This window comes from Ahaetulla prasina, chromosome 17 (genome assembly GCF_028640845.1).
Source record: "Ahaetulla prasina isolate Xishuangbanna chromosome 17, ASM2864084v1, whole genome shotgun sequence".
Taxonomy (NCBI): domain Eukaryota; kingdom Metazoa; phylum Chordata; class Lepidosauria; order Squamata; family Colubridae; genus Ahaetulla; species Ahaetulla prasina.
Genome location: NC_080555.1, coordinates 13,885,307 through 13,902,309, shown reverse-complemented (window position 1 = coordinate 13,902,309; position 17,003 = coordinate 13,885,307). Strand labels below are relative to the sequence as shown.

The following is a 17,003-nucleotide window of genomic DNA, read 5'->3' as shown; positions in this document are numbered from 1 at the left end:
TAGACAGCAGCAAAAAATGCTCTGGGTGGGAATGGAAGGTGTAGATGGGTTGCCCCTTAGTCAGGGCAGAGGGGGAAGGACTCAGGGAGCAGGAAGAGCTCTCTTCCCCAGTTTGGCCTTGAGCTTTTCCTAGAAGAAGATGGCAAAGGAACCCAGTGCGAAACACGGAAAGCTTGGTGAAGATCTGAGAACAAATATGGGAGAAAGCTTCTTCAGGTATATTTAAAAGAAAAGGAAGAGAAAGAGAAATCCTTTTCCAGACGGTCCGTGAAGGCAGCAAAGTCCTAACTGCTAACAAACACTTTGGAGGAGGAACCAGACTCAAAAAATACCTTAACTTGAATCATGAATGAACTATATGCCAAAGTCCAACCTGGAAGAACTGTTTTCTCTGAGGAACGCTAGAGAACAACTAAGAGGTGAACAAAAGAATATACCCATCTTCAAGGAGGGGGAAAGGAGACACACAATTAGTCTGACATTAATTCTTGGGACTATTAGCAGATCATAAAGACAACTATCTGAAAGAATCTTGAAAAAAATGCAGTAATTATTAGCAGTCAGCATGGATTTGTCAAGAAGAAGGCTTATCAAACCAGGCTTATTTTATTTCCTGACTGTATAATTTCCTTAGTAGCATACTAAGGAAGATACTTTGTCAAGTGCTTTAGTGAAATCAAGATAAATTATGCCTACTTCCTTAGTAGAGAGGGGAGTGTCACAGACATAATTTATCTTGAGTTTATTAAAGCTCTTGACAAAATATCCCATGATAATCAAACAGTTTGATAATTGGGCACCATTGGCACAATTAAATAGATACCTAGTTGATTGAAGACTGAACTCAAGACCGCTCAGCAATGGTTTTTCATTAAACTGGAATGAGACGCTGACTGGGTTGACACAAGGTTCATTTCAAAGGAAAGTTGTCTTGATTCCTGCATTAAGCAGGATTCGGACATGCTAAAAATTTTTTTTTTTTTACATTTATATCCCGCCCTTCTCCGAAGACTCAGGGCGGCTTACAGTGTATAAGGCAATAGTCTCATTCTATTTGTATATTTACAAAGTCAACTTATTGCCCCCCCCAACAATCTGGGTCCTCATTTTACCTACCTTATAAAGGATGGAAGGCTGAGTCAACCTTGGGCCGGGCTTGAACCTGCAGTAATTGCAGGCTACTGTGTTCTAATAACAGGCTCCTTACAGCCTGAGCTATTCCAGCCCTTTTAATTAAGTGGAACTGGCCGATTTTATAATTCTATGGAGTCATAACTAACCAAATAAACTGTGTTCACTCTACAGGCTAACCAGAAACAGTGCAAGCGTGTCACAGTCCAGGGAATGCTTCCTACAATTTCAAGTTTGTAAGATACATAGCAACATACAGACTCAGGGTTTCTGAGACCAATAAATAGATTTGGGAGAATATGGGGGACAGGAGGGAGGGACAGATATTACAGCCTTCTTACATGTATGTGGCATGACCTCAGGGAAAGCCAAATGTGCTCCTTGGTGGGGGAGATTTCAGCTTGGAGAAGCTTCTTAGAGCCCTTTGCTGCTGAGGTTCAGCCACAGACTGAACAGAAACTCCTTGGGGATGCGATACCCTGTGGGCTGTTTTACAAGAAACAGGGAGGGTGGCTAAATAACCAAGAAGATCCTCCCCATTTCTAGGAGATACATTTTTTCAGTATTAAAAGACCAGGTGTTGGAGCCTGTCTTGTCAGCCAAGGAAGCTCAGCTGATGTGCGATTCCAAATAATGACAACTGACCTGCCATTTTTCCAAGCAAAACTCTTTTTGCGGGGTACAAAACAGGCATGGCAACACTCTGTGGCAACATTACCCTTCTCCTACATATCCTTTGCCTGCCCTTTTGAAACAGACATTCTTCTCCGTTAGAGAAGAAACCAAGACCGCAGCTTAGTCTCTTCTTTCTGCCTCCATCACAACAGCTTTACCCAAAAAGATCCATTTCTAGCCTAACTAGCTTACAAAAGGCAGAGGAAACAATGGAGAAAGGAGCCATTTTACAGATCACCCAGATAAACTCTGCTTCCACTCCAGGCCTGCAAAAAGGCCATTTCGCTCTCCTGTTTTCTTTGTTCTTGGAAGCACACGAAGCCAGAGGTGGGAAAAGCAGGAGAATTGCTGCTGTTCGAACCTGCAGAATAGGTGGGCATGGAGGGAGCTGCTTGTATGAATGCTATGATCTGCTAGTTCCAGCAGTGAACTAGAGTACAAGCTCTGATTTCTCCCTGTTCTCGTGGGATGAGAACATCTGAAGGTAGAGAGCAGGATGAGCAGGTTGGGAGCTGAGGAGGAGGAGGAGGAGGAGGAGGAGGAGGAGGAGGAGGAGGCGGCTGGAGAGACTCATCCACATTCATTCCACTGGGCATCAAGACCAGGTGAGCAACAGCGAAGGTCAGCCATTTCTTTGACGACCTCCTCAATTCCTGCCACTGCGGAAGGCTGAAGCATCCAGGACACCCCCAGACAGGCGGGGCAGGAGCCTCCCTGGCTGACTCTCTTCCTGGCAGGACAACCAGAATCTGGATGCATTTGGCAGCTCAGAGCCCCTCCGGCTTGGGGGAGGGGGTCAGCCTGCAGAGCAGGGGTGAAATCTAAAAATTGTCCCTATCGGTTCTGTGGGTGTGGCTTAATTGGTGGGCGTGGCTTGGTAATCAGATGACTGGGTGGGCATGGCCAATAGCAATAAATAATAAAAATAATAAACATAGTATACAAAACAATAAGAGGTACCAAAAACCAACTTTCACACTTTACACACATACAACACAATACAACTGACTCACACACAATGTAAAAGCAGCTGCACTTCACCCAAAATGGCCCCTGGAACAAGCAGGAACCTCACACAGCCACAAAAAGCTCAAAAACCAACCTTCACACTTTACACACACACAACACAACTGACTCACACACACACACACACACACAATGCCATATACAGCTTTATGAGATTTTGTGTGTCTATGTAGTTAGAGTGAAACACTACAGAAACACACCAAATCTCAGAAAGTTGCACAATTTTATTTTATTATTTTATTTTATTTATATTTTTTAGATCAGGGGTCTCCAACCTTAGTAACTTTAAGGTTTGTGGACTTCAACTCCTAGCAAAGCTGGCTGAGGAACTTTCTTGAAGTTGAAGTCCACAAGCCTTAAAGTTACTAAGGTTGGAGACCCCTGTTTTAGATAAAAACAACTAAATTTAAAACTTTCTTAATTTTAAATTGTTGTCTAAAAAAAACCCACCACAATTAACTATTTTTTAAAGCTCCCCCCCCCATTTACTTACCCAATTGGAGGCAGGCAGATTGAGTTGCTCACCGAGGAGATGGATTGCAGGCAGGCAGATTCAGTTGCTAGCTGATGCAACTGATTGCAGCAGCCGAAGCAAAACAAGGCTTAGCGAGCCCGAAAGAAGCAGCAATTAGGTAAGTGGGGATGGGGCGATTGGGTGGGCATGGGCGGGGGCTGTTTTAAGAACTTGTAGAAAACATGTTTTTTAAAAGTTCTGATCAGGCAACTCAGCTGGAATCGCCAGAGGAGCCTTTTAAAAGCTTTTTTTTAAAAAGCTTTTTTAAAAAAAAACTTTTAAAGGGTTCTGATGATCCCAGCTGAGCCGCACGATCATCAAAGGCTTTTTTTTTTACTTTTAAAAGCATTTTTTCAGCTGAAGAAAAAATGCTTTTAAAAGTAAAAAAAAAAAAAACCTCTGATGATGGCGCGGCTCAGCAGGGGCAGGGGGCAGGAATTTTTGCTACCGGTAATCTGAACCACCGGCCGCCATCGCTACCAAAACCGGGAGCATTTCACCCCTGCTGCAGAGGCAGCCAGGGGCAACATGGCAAGTTGCCCTGAGCTGAGCCTGGCTGGGCTGTTGAAATGGGGCATCTGGGGCAGGGGGGCAGATAAAAGACTGAGGCCCAAACCAGGGGTGAAAACTAATTTTTTTTGCTACCAATGATGTGGGCGTGGCTTGGTGGGAGGTCATGTGACTGGGTGGGTGTGGCTATGTGACTGGGGGATCAAAAGACAGAAACTCACTAACAATGTCCTGTTGGAGCAGGGTTGGACTAGATGACCTCCAGGTCCCTTCCTGCCCTGGATTATCTTCCAAAGCTGCCTCTAGTTTGTACTCCTTCCTTCCTCTCCTCCGTCTTTCCTTCCTTCCTTCCTTCCTTGCTTCCTTCCTTCTGTCCTTCCTTCCTTCCCTGCCTTTCTTTCTCTCTCTCTCAAAAACAAACCCCCCAGACACACTCCGTTTTTCCTCCCAGCAGGCTTCCCTGATAGCCAAACCAAAAAAAAGGGGAGGCAGGGAGTCCGTTTCCCCCTGCCCCCCATTTTTTGGTTTGGCTAGTAGAGCCTGCCGGGAGGAAAAACAGAATTCTATCCCCCCCCCTCCAATTTTTTGGCTAGCACCCAGCTGAGCTGCGCGATCATCAGAGACTTTTTAAAAAACTTTTAAAAGCACTTTTTCGGCAGAAGAAAAAATGCTTTTAAAGGTAAAAAAAAACAAACCTCTGCTGATCACATGGCTCAGCTGGGCATGGGCGGGGGCAGGGTGTAGGGATTTTTGCTACCAGTTCTCCAAACCACCCGCCACCATCGCTACCAGATCGGGCGATCCGGTCCGAACCAGGAGCATTTCATCCCAGCCCAAACTCACAGCCAGCAGCCCAAGGCCCTGGGCATGATCCTGACCCCTGCCCTTCCAGAGGGAGAGGCAGCCCTGGCAAAGACCTCTGGATGGGCAAGGGCCTCCATCCTGCCTCTGCCCCCTGCCTCTCTTTCTTCCTGCCACGCTGCTCCAAGCAGTTGATCCATCAGCCCCATCCACCCAATGATTGTGAACAGAACTCTAATCAGTAAACACCAGATAGTCCTCACTTAGCAACCACAATTGGGACTAGCAACTGGTTAAGCAAAGTCATGAGTACAACTGGGCTTAGAAATTTGCAGCTCCTCTGGTTCTTAAGTAAGGAAGTCACTAACTGAAAAATCACACAACTACAATTTACAATTTTGCTTCAGCTTTCCATACTGTACAGTTTTAATTCTGTTTGTCACAAGCCAATTGCGACGTACACAAACGGCGACCACGTGACTGAGATGCTGGTCGCAAAGGCAAGAACAGATTGCAAAGTTAGTTTATTGCACCATTGTAACTTCAAATGGCCACTGCACAAGGCAGCCAGTCAGCGAGGATTACCTGTATATAACGGGGCCAGGCCTGTCTCCTATATTTTGTCCCTTTGATAAGGTCTGAAAGAGTCCGCACATTCAGGTCCCGTTACCATGTTGCCTAGCAAGATCCAGACCATGTCCCCCCCTTTGAAACAGCCCCCCCTCAAGACCCCAACTCTTTCCTAGCACTGTACTCCTCCCCCCCCAGGCTGGTCTGCTTTGTTTTAATTATTTATTTACCATGTGATTTTTATGTGGATTTAATTGCTGTTGCTAATGTTGCCCTGAGACATGAGCTGAGCAAGAGTTGTACAAATCAAGACAATAGTGAAAGAAAAGCACCCACGCCCTCTCCCTCTAAGAAGCGGGCCCCCTACACACTCACTCAGCCAGCTGTGCCCTCTTTGGGGGCTCCCTCCAGACCCCACGCGAAGGGTGTGGCATCTGCATGCCACTCTCTGCCCCCTCCTAGCCCTGAATTCCCTTCCGAGGCTCCCTGCCAAGCCTGCTATGCTCAGACTCAGCCAGCCGTGGGAAGAGGTGTCTGCTGGCTTTGCCAATAACCTCCCACTACTCATCTTCTCCCCACCCCAACCCTTGATAGGAGGGGAGAGCAGGGAGAGATGCAGGCCAGGTCCTCACTCTGCCCAGAGAAGCCGGTGAGGTTTCCTCCCCGCCGCCCCCCAGCAGCTCCCGACACAGGGAGGGAAGCCCACTCCAGGGAGGACCAGCCTGCTAGCCAGAGTCGGATCTCCCCACCGAAGCCGGTTCCGCTGCAGCCAAAATCCCCAGAGGCCTTTCAATGCTGTTTCTCTGTACATAGAGCAGCTAGTTGTTCTTTGCTGAAAGTGGAAGAGGTGCGATTTCAGCAAATAGAGCAGAGAATAAAAGGAAATCCATACCTGGCTTAATAAAAGGCAACGGCAGGGTTCCCCAAGCAGGCTCTGCCCCACCGGGTGCCCAAAATATGGCTTAACAGTTTGATAGGATTCCCTCAATGGCTCCCTCCTGCACCCTGTGCCACTTTAGCCCCATAGGGGCCACTAAAGGGACCCGCAACTGCTCTTCCACCACCGATAATTACACTGGGGCCAAAGGCAGGACTTGGGCTCCACTGTCCCCAACAGCAGAGACCCTCCAAGCCCCCCTTCCCCCAAATGACGGCTCTGGTCCTACCTTGACTCCCCGGATGCGGAACTCCGCCAGAGCCCGGCTCATCTTGGAGGCTGCCGTGGGGTGGTCTTTGCCATGGGCGATAACTTTCACCAGGAGCGAGTCGTAGTGGGGGGAGATGACGGCTCCCTGGAAGGCAGAGGCGCTGTCCAGGCGAATGCCCATCCCCTCGCCACTCCGGAAGACCTGGAAGAGAGGGGGCAGAGGTCAAGACCTGTCCAGGAATTACTGGGGAAGAGGCAGAGCCATCCAACTGCAGAGTCTGGAGCCCCTCTTTCCCCTCCCCCCACTGAACTTGGTCTGTGGGGCTGCAGCAGAGGGGACATTGCACTCTTTGCCTTAAACTTTGATTCTGTCCTCCGGGGGTGCATCCCAACTTTCATTAATGTTTTCTTTTTCTTGGCGTTCTGTTTCTGTTTTCCTTTCTTTTTTTGTATCAAGACCATTTTTTAAACACAGCTATTCAGAAAAGCTGAATGCATGAGCAGGCGAGGCGAAGTGTCCAGGCCCCAAAGGAAGAAGCTCCACCTAGCCCTACAGCTTCTTCCCTGGTTAGATTGCCAAAGGTGCCAGCACCAGGGAACAGCCAATTCACACCTGACGGGGAGACGCCTGGCACACGCAGGGTTTCCATGAAGCCAGAGCAGCTTTCGTTGAGTGGACCAACCCTCAAGGAGGACAATCCGCAGAGACCCTCCTGGACATCGCTTTGCAAACAAACAATTGTAGCACTCGCACACACCCCGATAAGAGCCACAATGTCCACCTGGTGGATGAGGGCCTTCTGCTCTCCCTGGGTGGCCAAAGGGCAGAGCACAGAGGCTGATGCTGGCCTTGTAGGTCGGGCTCTGCAGCAGTGCTGGACACAAGGCCGCCAGCTCAGCCTCTAAAGGGACTGGGGAGGGGCTCTGGCATCCTCCAGCTCTCCCTCTCCCCAGCATCTGAGGTACTACCTGCAAGGTCAGAGATCAGCTGGCTTTTTCCTGGAATAAGCCTCAGAGAAGGATGATCGGCAGTGGCTGAGGAAAAGAAAATGCATCTGGCCTGGTGGGTGTGTGCATCTGTCTGTGTACACATCACCAAGGACACCCATGGCCAGGCTCAGGTGTGGTTGATGTCAGGCACTGCAGGGATCCTAATTCCTGCCAACATCTGTGGGCAACTCAGTCAGTCTCAACCTCTGGAGCTGCTCTGCCTGGCCCAGGGCTGGCGTCTCTATTTGGCAGATCAAATCTCACCAGGCTCAAGGGTGACTCAGCCTTCCACCCTTACCAGGTGAATAAAATGAGGACCCAGATTGTTGGGGGCAAACAGGCTGGCTGTGTAAACTGCTTAGAGAGGGCTGTAAAAGCACTGTCAAGCGGCACATAAGTCTAAGGGCTATGGCTATTGCTATCTCACCTGCCTGCAATGCCACAAATGGAGACCAGCTTCGGCACAGGGTGGGGCTTCCCACACATACACGCAAAAGCCTTCTGCCTTCTGCTTTTGGATACTTTGCCTGCTGTTCCTCTATACTTCATTGAGCTGCATTTGCACTTTGCTGCTTAAGGGTGCCGCAGACGTGGTGTGTTTGGAAGGATGGCAGCCATGAGACCCATTCTGGACAGCCAGAAATAGTTGCCTGGACTTGGAGCACTTGAGGAGAAAGGCGGTGCCAAAGGAGGGAGGAAAAGAGGCCCCTCTCTACTGCCATGACCTAGATGGGGTGATGCCATCCAAGGAAGCAGCCAGTGGCTGAAACTGGTCAAGGCCTTGTGGAAGAGACGTCCAAGGCTTGGACTCTTCTGGAAGGCCCGGCTGGCTTGGAAGAGGCAGGATGTGTGTGGAGCTCAGAGAACTACTGAGACTGGGTCTCTGGTCCTCAGGCCAGGGTTCCTGGGGGAGGGAGGGGCTCAGTGGGTGCAGAGCCTTCCTGGCTGCTTCACCTCCTTCACTGTTCAGGCTACTGGAGGATAAAACATATGAAGAACGGTTGCAGGAACTGGGTATGTCTAGTTTAATGAAAAGAAGGACTAGGGGAGACATGATAGCTGTGTTCCAATATCTCAGGGGCTGCCACAAAGAAGAGGGAGTTGGGCTGTTCTCCAAAGCACCTGAGGGTAGAACAAGAAGCAATGGGTGGAAACTGATCAAAGAAAGAAGCAACTTAGAACTAAGGAGAAATTTCCTGACAGTTAGAACAATTAATAAGTGGAACGACTTGCCTTCAGAAGTTGTGAATGCTCCAACACTGGAAATTTTTAAGAAAATGTTGGATAACCATCTGTCTGAGATGGTGTAGGGTTTCCTGCCTGGGCAGGGGGTTGGACTAGAAGGCCTCCAAGGTCCTTTCCAACTCTGATGTTATGTTATGTTATGTTATGTTATGTTATGTTATGTTATGTTATGTTATGTTATGTTATGTTATGTTATGTTATGTTATGTTATGTTATGTTATGTTATGTTATGTTATGTTATGTTTGTTATGTTACTTGTGACAGCTGCTCTGAATCTTCAGTGCTTTAACTGCTACAATAACATTTTGATTTAGATGTTGTAAACCAGGCAGGCAATTAGGCTTTAATCAATTAGGCAGGACTTACAATTTAAATAAAATGAGAAGTATCCCAAACCAATTCGGGAAAGCAGAGTAGGGGGCTTTGCTAAAGAAATTTCCAGCCCTAAATGGCAACTCTAATTGGGTTACAGCCAAAAAAATGCTTTTAAAAGTAAAAAAAAAAAAAAGCCTCTGATGATCCCATGGCTCAGCTGGGATCGTCAGAAAGCATTTTTTCTACAATCTCTTAGGCTGAAGAGGTTGTAGGAAAAAATGCTTTTAAAAGCTTCTGACGATCCCAGCTGAGCTGTGTGATCATCAGAAGCTTTTTTTTTACTTTTAAAAGCATTTTTTCAGCCGAAGAAAAAATGCTTTTAAAAGTAAAAAAAAAAGCCTCTGATGATTGTGCGGCTCAGCTGGGCGGGGGGGAGGGCAGGGATTTTTGCTACCGGTTCTCCGAACCACCCGCCGCCATCGCTACTGGATCAGACGATCCGGTCCGAACCGGGAGCATTTCACCCCTGATCCAGATTCCTTTGACAAGCACCTCCACTATTAAACCAGGTTTGCTCCAGCCAAGATTTGTGCCTTTTATTTTTCTACCTGCAGTTGGAAGGAAAAATGTCCATCCATGTCATAACAGTAAAGTCGAGCTAAAATTGTCCAGTGGTGGAAAACGGCCTTGGCTCCTGAGCTACATCCCCAAAATGAGTTGAGTGGATGATGGAAGGTAGCTGCCATATCTGTGCTTCCAAAAACCTCCAAGCTAATGCATCCATTGTCTATGAGAAGCAAAAAGACACATACGCACACACACCTACATACACACACCTACACACAAAGTGCTTTGGGGTTTGAAGGGCTCCATCTGCTCCCAGCCACATCATTCCTCCACAGGGAGGCTCAGCTGAGCCTCCTGCCCAACAGGCCAATTCTTCTTCCCACATCCTTGTATTCTTTCACTCTCTCCTCCTGGGCGGGGGGCGAGACCACATTCGGGCTTCCAGGGCTTGTAAACTATGATTGAACTGCACGTTTCACACAACCAGAAAGGGCTGGGGTGAACAGTCAGACATGCTGCAGGATCTAGTCTGGGTCAGTCACCAGGACTGGAGGTTTAGTCTGCCAGAGAAAATTTCCCTGAGGATGGGCTCTAGCACGAGTCCAAAAGCTCAGAAAATTGAACCACTGGTCCCAGATGGGATCTTGCAACATTATCCTGGGACACGTAGGTTTGCCCTTATTCGTGAGTCATAGGTGTGTATACAGTATGTATGTGTATGTCAAGAGTGGAATTGTGGCATGTGTATGTCAAGAGTGGCATCTCTTGAGATGCTAGCTTTCTGCCAGCAAGCTCCGTCTCTCTTCCTAACTGAGAGGAAGAACCAGAGAGGCTCTAAAAATTCTGCTTGGCTCGTGGTCACTTTTTTCTGCAAGCCCAAGGGACTAAGCTGAGCCTGGGGAATTAGAAGGGGCATGTTTGAAGCATGCAGGCAGAGGAGCCCCACTTTTTCCCACAGCACAGATAAATGCAATTCAGACAGAAGGCTTAACCAGCCTAGTATCTATATTCTCACACCAAGCTCAGCTTGGTTAGCATCAATCTTCACTCACGTGGTAGGGCTTAATGCAGTGGTAGTCAACCTGCTCTGTACTGCCCACTAGTGAGCGTTCCAGCTTTCGTGGTGGGTGATAGGGGTTTTGTCCGATACTGAAGCACTTTCCTTTTTTTTTAATTTAATTGACTTTTTAAAAAAATTTCATAGCAACATTTAGGTTTTCATTAGGTTTTTGTAAAATTCCCTGTGACAATTTAAATTCCTGAAAATATACTATTTGTATCGCCCGCACATAAGTTTCATTCACGTTACGTAAGTGAAACTAAATGTACGACCGAAAACAAAAGAGCCTCATCCCAGAATAGCTCGCACATCTCCCCCTGAACCGGTGGGCAGTTAGAAAATTTTACTAATAACCGAGATACAAAAGTGGGCGGTAGGTATAAAAAGGTTGACTACCCCTGGCTTAATATGTTCTGTGAACCCAGCCGTTTTCTTAGGTTATCATGGCACATGTTGTGCAAACTTTAAAAATGAGACAATTCCAAAATCAAGGTGGTTGATGGATGCACTGTAGCCATAAAGCCTTAATTCCCGCCTCACCATGGACAGGAATGAAATCTTGAACTAGCTCAGATTTCCTGCTTTTAAGAGGCTAGGAGAATGTGATGCTGGGTGCAGAGGACAGGTAGGAAGGTCACTCGAGCACAAATCCTGCAGGCTGCAGAGAGGAGGGGGGGAAGGAGATCAGTTACAGCCTCCCCTCCAAATTAGGGATGACAACTCCCTGAAGCACAACAGCACGCCTCTCACACTCCCCGCTTCTTTTCTTGCCCATGAAAGAAAATCCTTTGTGAAATTGTGGGAGCAAGGCTGCCCCTGTGCGTGTCCACCTATTGCAGAGCAGAGCCCGCAGGTCTCCTTGGCAGAAACTGCCCGGGTCCTGAGGAGTAACCTCTCCCCCGACAAGACCAGCATCTGGCAACAGACCTGTGCCAGAAGAGGTCTCTAGCTGCAGAGACACATCTTAAACCATGCCCATCAGCTGGCATTCCAGAGCTGGCACCACAGCGCTCAGCAAGCTGGCCGGAGAATCTCTTGCTGAGCTTAATCTAGGAAACAGGTCTTCTGCTCTCTTCAAGCAAAATTCAGAACTCTTCCTGAGCGCAGTGTCCAAAGCATTTTGAGTCGGCTGCTCTCCTGAGCCTCTGACCAGAAGGCCAAGCTGGAAGCCATAGTTCCCAAGGCCAGGAGAGATGGCCCTGGTGTTCTTTCCCAACCAGCAGAAGACATGCTGACACCAAACATAGTTTTTTGTCCTACAGCACCTGACTTCCCTCTTCCTGCTCTCCTCCCTCCTGCCTCATTTGCTTTGATTTCTGACAAGGCACCAAAGAGAGGTCCAGCTTTAACCACTGGCTGCAATCTGGTCCCACCCATTGCTCCATTCCAGGAAGAGGAAATCCAAGCCAAAATGTGTTAATAGCCTCAATCAAAGTGTCGCTAAATGTGAAAGTGTTCTAATTCTGCAGATATTTTCATTAAAGTTTTGGCAGTGAAGAAGCACAAAGAAAAGCAGTAAACTGGTCTGGCTAGCTGGCTCTGCAGTTAGGGAGGAATGTGGTGGTAACCTTGAAGGAGGAATGCAAGAACAGTTGTGTAAACCTAACTCAGTTTAGCTCTCAGAAAGAAGAGAGAATGAGAAAGAAACTCAAGAAAAACCTGACTTGATTCTTTCAAACTTTCAGGATGTCATTATATGTGACAGTAATAAAGTGGAACTCCAAGAGTTCTTGTGGAATCAGTTTCCTGACCTTGAAGGGCTGGGGGCCAGGCCTGGATCCAATTCTGCCTCTTTAACTTACAGAGGCAGAAGAACTGGGAGAAAATGATGAAGTCCTCAACAATAACATAAGACAGTCTTTCTTGCCTCTGCCATGCCCTACAAAATTGGGCTTGGCATCCGGGTCTGCTCATGCATGAGTCCTTCGGGAGATAGGGCGGTATATAAATTTGATCAATAAATAAATAAATAAATAAATGCAGGGTGCAACCAGACGGGACCTTGCACTGAGGGGCCATATGAACAGTAGCTCTTCCCTCTTTTTTGTGGAAGAAGAACGGGCAGGAACCCTGAGAAGCTCAAGGCACCCAGAGGGCAGTTAATGATGGACTGAAGATGACTCTCCTGTTCCAGAGCAGAGAGGAGCTGAGACTGTCCTCCCAATCCCTCTTGGGGATGGGAGTGGGACTTTTTTGCCTAGCTACTCCCTCCCCCAGTCTAGCAACTTCTGGCTTCCTTCTCCTCTCTCCAGCCATTTCTGGTATTCTTTTTTCATAATTTTCTGCTTCCAGGAGAAGCAGAAGAAAGCATCAGGCAGAAAGAGGTTGTGGCCAAGAGAGGATGACCCGTGGCAAAGAGAAAATAGGGCCGGGTTTTGACATTGCGCTAAGCATTAATCATGTTTGTCTGATGTGTTGTGTGAATCCAACCAACTCATCCAAGACAAGGCTAACAGTATAATGATGAAAGTAACATCGGACTGGGATAAAGTCCTAGTTTCCTGGTGTCATCTTCATTTGTCTCTTGGAGAAGTAGATGCAGCCTGAAGGGAAAATGGCAAATGCAATGGAGGATAGCATGCCTGGAGCCTTAGACCTGGCCTAGTGATCCGTCCCCATTTTTATTGGGCTCTCCTGCTCACCCAGACCTTTTCAGATCCATGCTGAGGACCACTGGGGGCCACCTCGGCTGCTGGCTCCCTGCCATCTGTGCATCCCTGTGCCTTAGCCCCAAGGTAATTGTCCTTCCTTCAAGGGACCATCACTCCCGGAAGAAGGAGGCCAGATAAAAACTGGATGGTTATCTAATGTGACTGAACTGTCTCCTCTCAAAAAGCTGCAGAGGGCACGCAGACTTAATGAAATCTGATTTGCAGTTGCTTCTTTACTATTTCCAAGAGCAACTAATCTAACTCCTTTTCAAGCTGTTAATTAGCTGCTGTTTGATTGATTATGCATTCAGAAAAAACTTGACTACTGGACTAGTGGTTCTGAAGAGCAATTTCTTCACATCTGTATTTATTGAAGACAAAGTCAGATTCTGTTTCAGCTACCAACATGTTCAAGTGGGAAGGGAGAGGTGGAGAAAGAAAGGTTAAATTCTTTGAAGCCCTAAATTGAAAAATGGGACAGAGTTAGGGGCAGGAGGGCAGCTAACCCCACCCCAATTCCTCATGAACCAGGCCAAGCCTTGGCTGCCCATGGAACCGAAAAGCAACCCACAGCTTGTTTGGGGATGCACTGTAGTTCTTCCAAAGGTCTTTTGCCTGGCAGAACTTGTAAAAGCAGCAAGAGAGGCAGCAATCTGCTCAGTAGTGCCAAGGAAGCCCAAGGTGCCAAAGAGGAGGTGGAAGGAGGCATTCAATTATAGAGAAAGGGGTGTCAGTCAACAGGAGATGGAGATGCCGAGTGCCTGGATCTCAGGAGACAAAGCTTCCCCTGATATCCTTCTGGCCCAGAGGAGACATTGCTACAGGTGGTGACTCATTCTGGACAGAGGCACCAAGTGCGCTCTCTGTCTTCAGCTCTTGTTTTTGCAAAGAATGGATTGCAAGGGAGGCTTAGGAAATGTGTGGGTGATATCAGGCTGAGGGGATTGGCTAACACCTGGGGCAAAATCTCTATTTACCAGACCCTCAGCAAAGACCTGCTTCTGGGTAAGAACGGGAAATCTAAAGGCATGTTGACCTCTCTACTAAGAGATCTGCCTAGAGGCATTGGGGGTGAGAAGCACCTGGGGCCTAGGACGCCACCAGCTGAGCACGAGCAAGCCACTTTCGCATCCTGTGTCCTGACCCAGGGAGAAGCTGGGCTGGTTTCGGAGGAGACCTACCAGGGGAGTGAGAGGGCTGGCGACAAGCCCCAGGAAGAACCTGCTTAGCTTGCAAGGGAGAAGACGGGGGAGGGGGCAGGGAGGAGAGATTAGATGGGGCACAAAGGCTGCCACGGGTGTCTTCTCTGAACCAGAGTGCAGGGCCGGGGCTGGTCAGTGGGGCAGTTCAGGCGAAGGAGAGGATTTCAAACAGCAGCAGCCTCTTTGCTGGACGAACCACCTGGACAGATGGTGCCATTGCTGAACGAAACAAGCAGAGAAGGCCTGGCATTATCCTCCCCAAAGATCAGTGATAAGGAAAGGCAAAAGGGCATCTTAAGCTCTTCTTCACTTCCTCAGGGTCTCATCCCTTTGAGTTTGAACCTCAAGAAGACAGAAAAGAGGAACGGTTTTATTCTAAATTTATCTTTAATTGTAGACCGTTATCAGTGAGCTGGAGAGACTGGCAAAGGAGGGGAGGCTTTGCAGGGAGGGAGGAAGGAAGGAAGGAAGCAACCTGGAACGGTATCTGCCCATTAAGACAATTAAGGCTCAAGAGGAGAATAGAATTTTTTATTGGCCAAGTGTGATTGGACACACAAGGAATTTGTCTTGGTGCATATGCTCTCAGTGTACATAAAAGAAAAGATACGTTCATCAAGGTACAACATTTACAACACAATTGATGATCAATATATCAATATAAATCATAAGGATTGCCAGCAACAAGTTATAGTCATACAGTCATAAGTGGAAGGAGATGGGTGATGGGAACGATGAGAAGATTAATAGTAGTGCGGATTTAGTAAATAGTTTGACAGTGTTCAGGGAATTATTTGTTTAGCAGAGTGATGGCACTTGGGAAAAAACTGTTCTTGTGTCTAGTTGTTCTGGTGTGCAGTGCTCTATAATGTCGTTTTGAGGGTAGGAGTTGAAACAGTTTATGTCCAGGATGTGAGGTATCTGCAAATATTTTCACGGCCCTCTTCTTGATTCGTGCAGTATACAGGTCCTCAATGGAAGGCAGGTTGGTAGCAATTATTTTTTCTGCAGTTCTAATTATCCTCTGAAGTCTGTGTTTTTCTTGTTGGGTTGCAGAACCGAACCAGACAGTTATAGAGGTGCAAATGACAGACTCAATAATTCCTCTGTAGAATTGGATCAGCAGCTCCTTGGGCAGTTTGAGCTTACTGAGTTGGCGCAGAAAGAACATTCTTTGTTGTCCTTTTTTAATGATGTTTTTGATGTTAGCTGTCCATTTGAGATCTTGCGATATGATAGAACCCAGAAATTTGAAGGTTTCTACTGTTGATACTGTGTTGTCAAGTATTGTGAGAGGTGGAAGTATGGAAGAGTTTTTCCTAAAGTCTACCACCATTTCTGCGGTTTTGAGTGTGTTCAGTTCCAGATTGTTTTGGTTGCACCACAAGGCTAGTCGTTCAACCTCTTGTCTATATGCGGATTCGTCATTGTCTCGAATGAGACCAATCACTGTTGTGTCATCTGCGAACTTCAGTAGCTTAACAGATGGATCATTGGAGATGCAGTCATTGGCATACAGAGAGAAGTGGGGAGAGCACACAGCCTTGGGGGGCCCCTGTGCTAATTGTACAGGCTCTTGGCCCCCCAGGCTCTTCCCGGGACAACTTCCATTTGGGGAGGGAGGAGAGGCAAACCCTGAGTTTCCAGGAGTCTGGGAAGGTCCAGAGAACTCAGGGTCCCCTTGGACACCAAGGAGTCAGGCAAGGTCTCTCCATGCTGCCTTTCCATTAACTTCACTACTAAGAAATGGAGAAGGAAGCCCAAAGATAAAATTACATAAAAACATCATCCCACAAGCTCTTCGGGATTATAAACCACTTCATTGGGCTTTGTATGCACCAAATGGCTGTCGGAGGGACACAGATGTTTTGCAAGGAGGAAGAAAGGAAGAGAAGAGCAACAAATGCTGCGTCACCTGCAAAGTAATGGAATCAATCATCAACCAATCCATTATCCTCCACCTAGAAACAAACAACCTACTCTCTAATAAACAATTTGGTTTCAGAAAAAAATTATTCTGTAATTTACAAGTTCTACACTGCAAAAACATCTGCAAATCTTGAACAGGGCAAAGCAATAGATGCAATTTACATAAACTTCTGTAAAGCTTTTGACTCTGTGGTACATATCAAACTTCTAAAACTAAAATCCTACGGCATCTCCGGACCCCTCCACAATTGGATAACAGTGTTCCTGTCAAACAGACAACAAATGGTCAAAATAGGCAGTGCCCTATCAAATCCTGTTCCTGTCAATAGCGGTGTTTCCCAAGGCAGCGTTCTTGGACCAACACTCTTCATGTTGTTAGTTGCGAAGTCGTGTCCGACCCATCGCGACCCCATGGACAACATTCCTCCAGGCCTTCCTGTCCTCTACCATCCTCTGGAGTCCATTTAAACTCACGCCGACTGCTTCAGTGACTCCATCCAGCCACCTTGTTCTCTGTCGTCCCCTTCTTCTTTTGCCCTCAATCTTTCCCAGCATTAGGCTCTTCTCCAGGGAGTCCTTCTTTCTCATTAGGTGGCCAAAGTATTTCAGTTTCATCTTCAGGATCTGGCCTTCTAAAGAGCAATCAGGGTTGATCTCCTCTAGAACTGAC

General features: G+C 47.4%; 1 protein-coding gene across 4 annotated transcripts in view; it reads right to left on the bottom strand.

Moving 5' to 3' along the window:
• PC (pyruvate carboxylase) overlaps positions 1-17,003 on the bottom strand; it is a 146,284-nt gene that overhangs the window by 59,619 nt on the left and 69,662 nt on the right. For all 4 annotated transcript variants that reach the window (XM_058160809.1, XM_058160810.1, XM_058160807.1 and 1 more), the window contains one exon: positions 6,394-6,576. In XM_058160809.1, the coding sequence (XP_058016792.1) occupies positions 6,394-6,576 (183 nt within the window). The remainder of the gene's footprint in view (positions 1-6,393; positions 6,577-17,003) is intronic.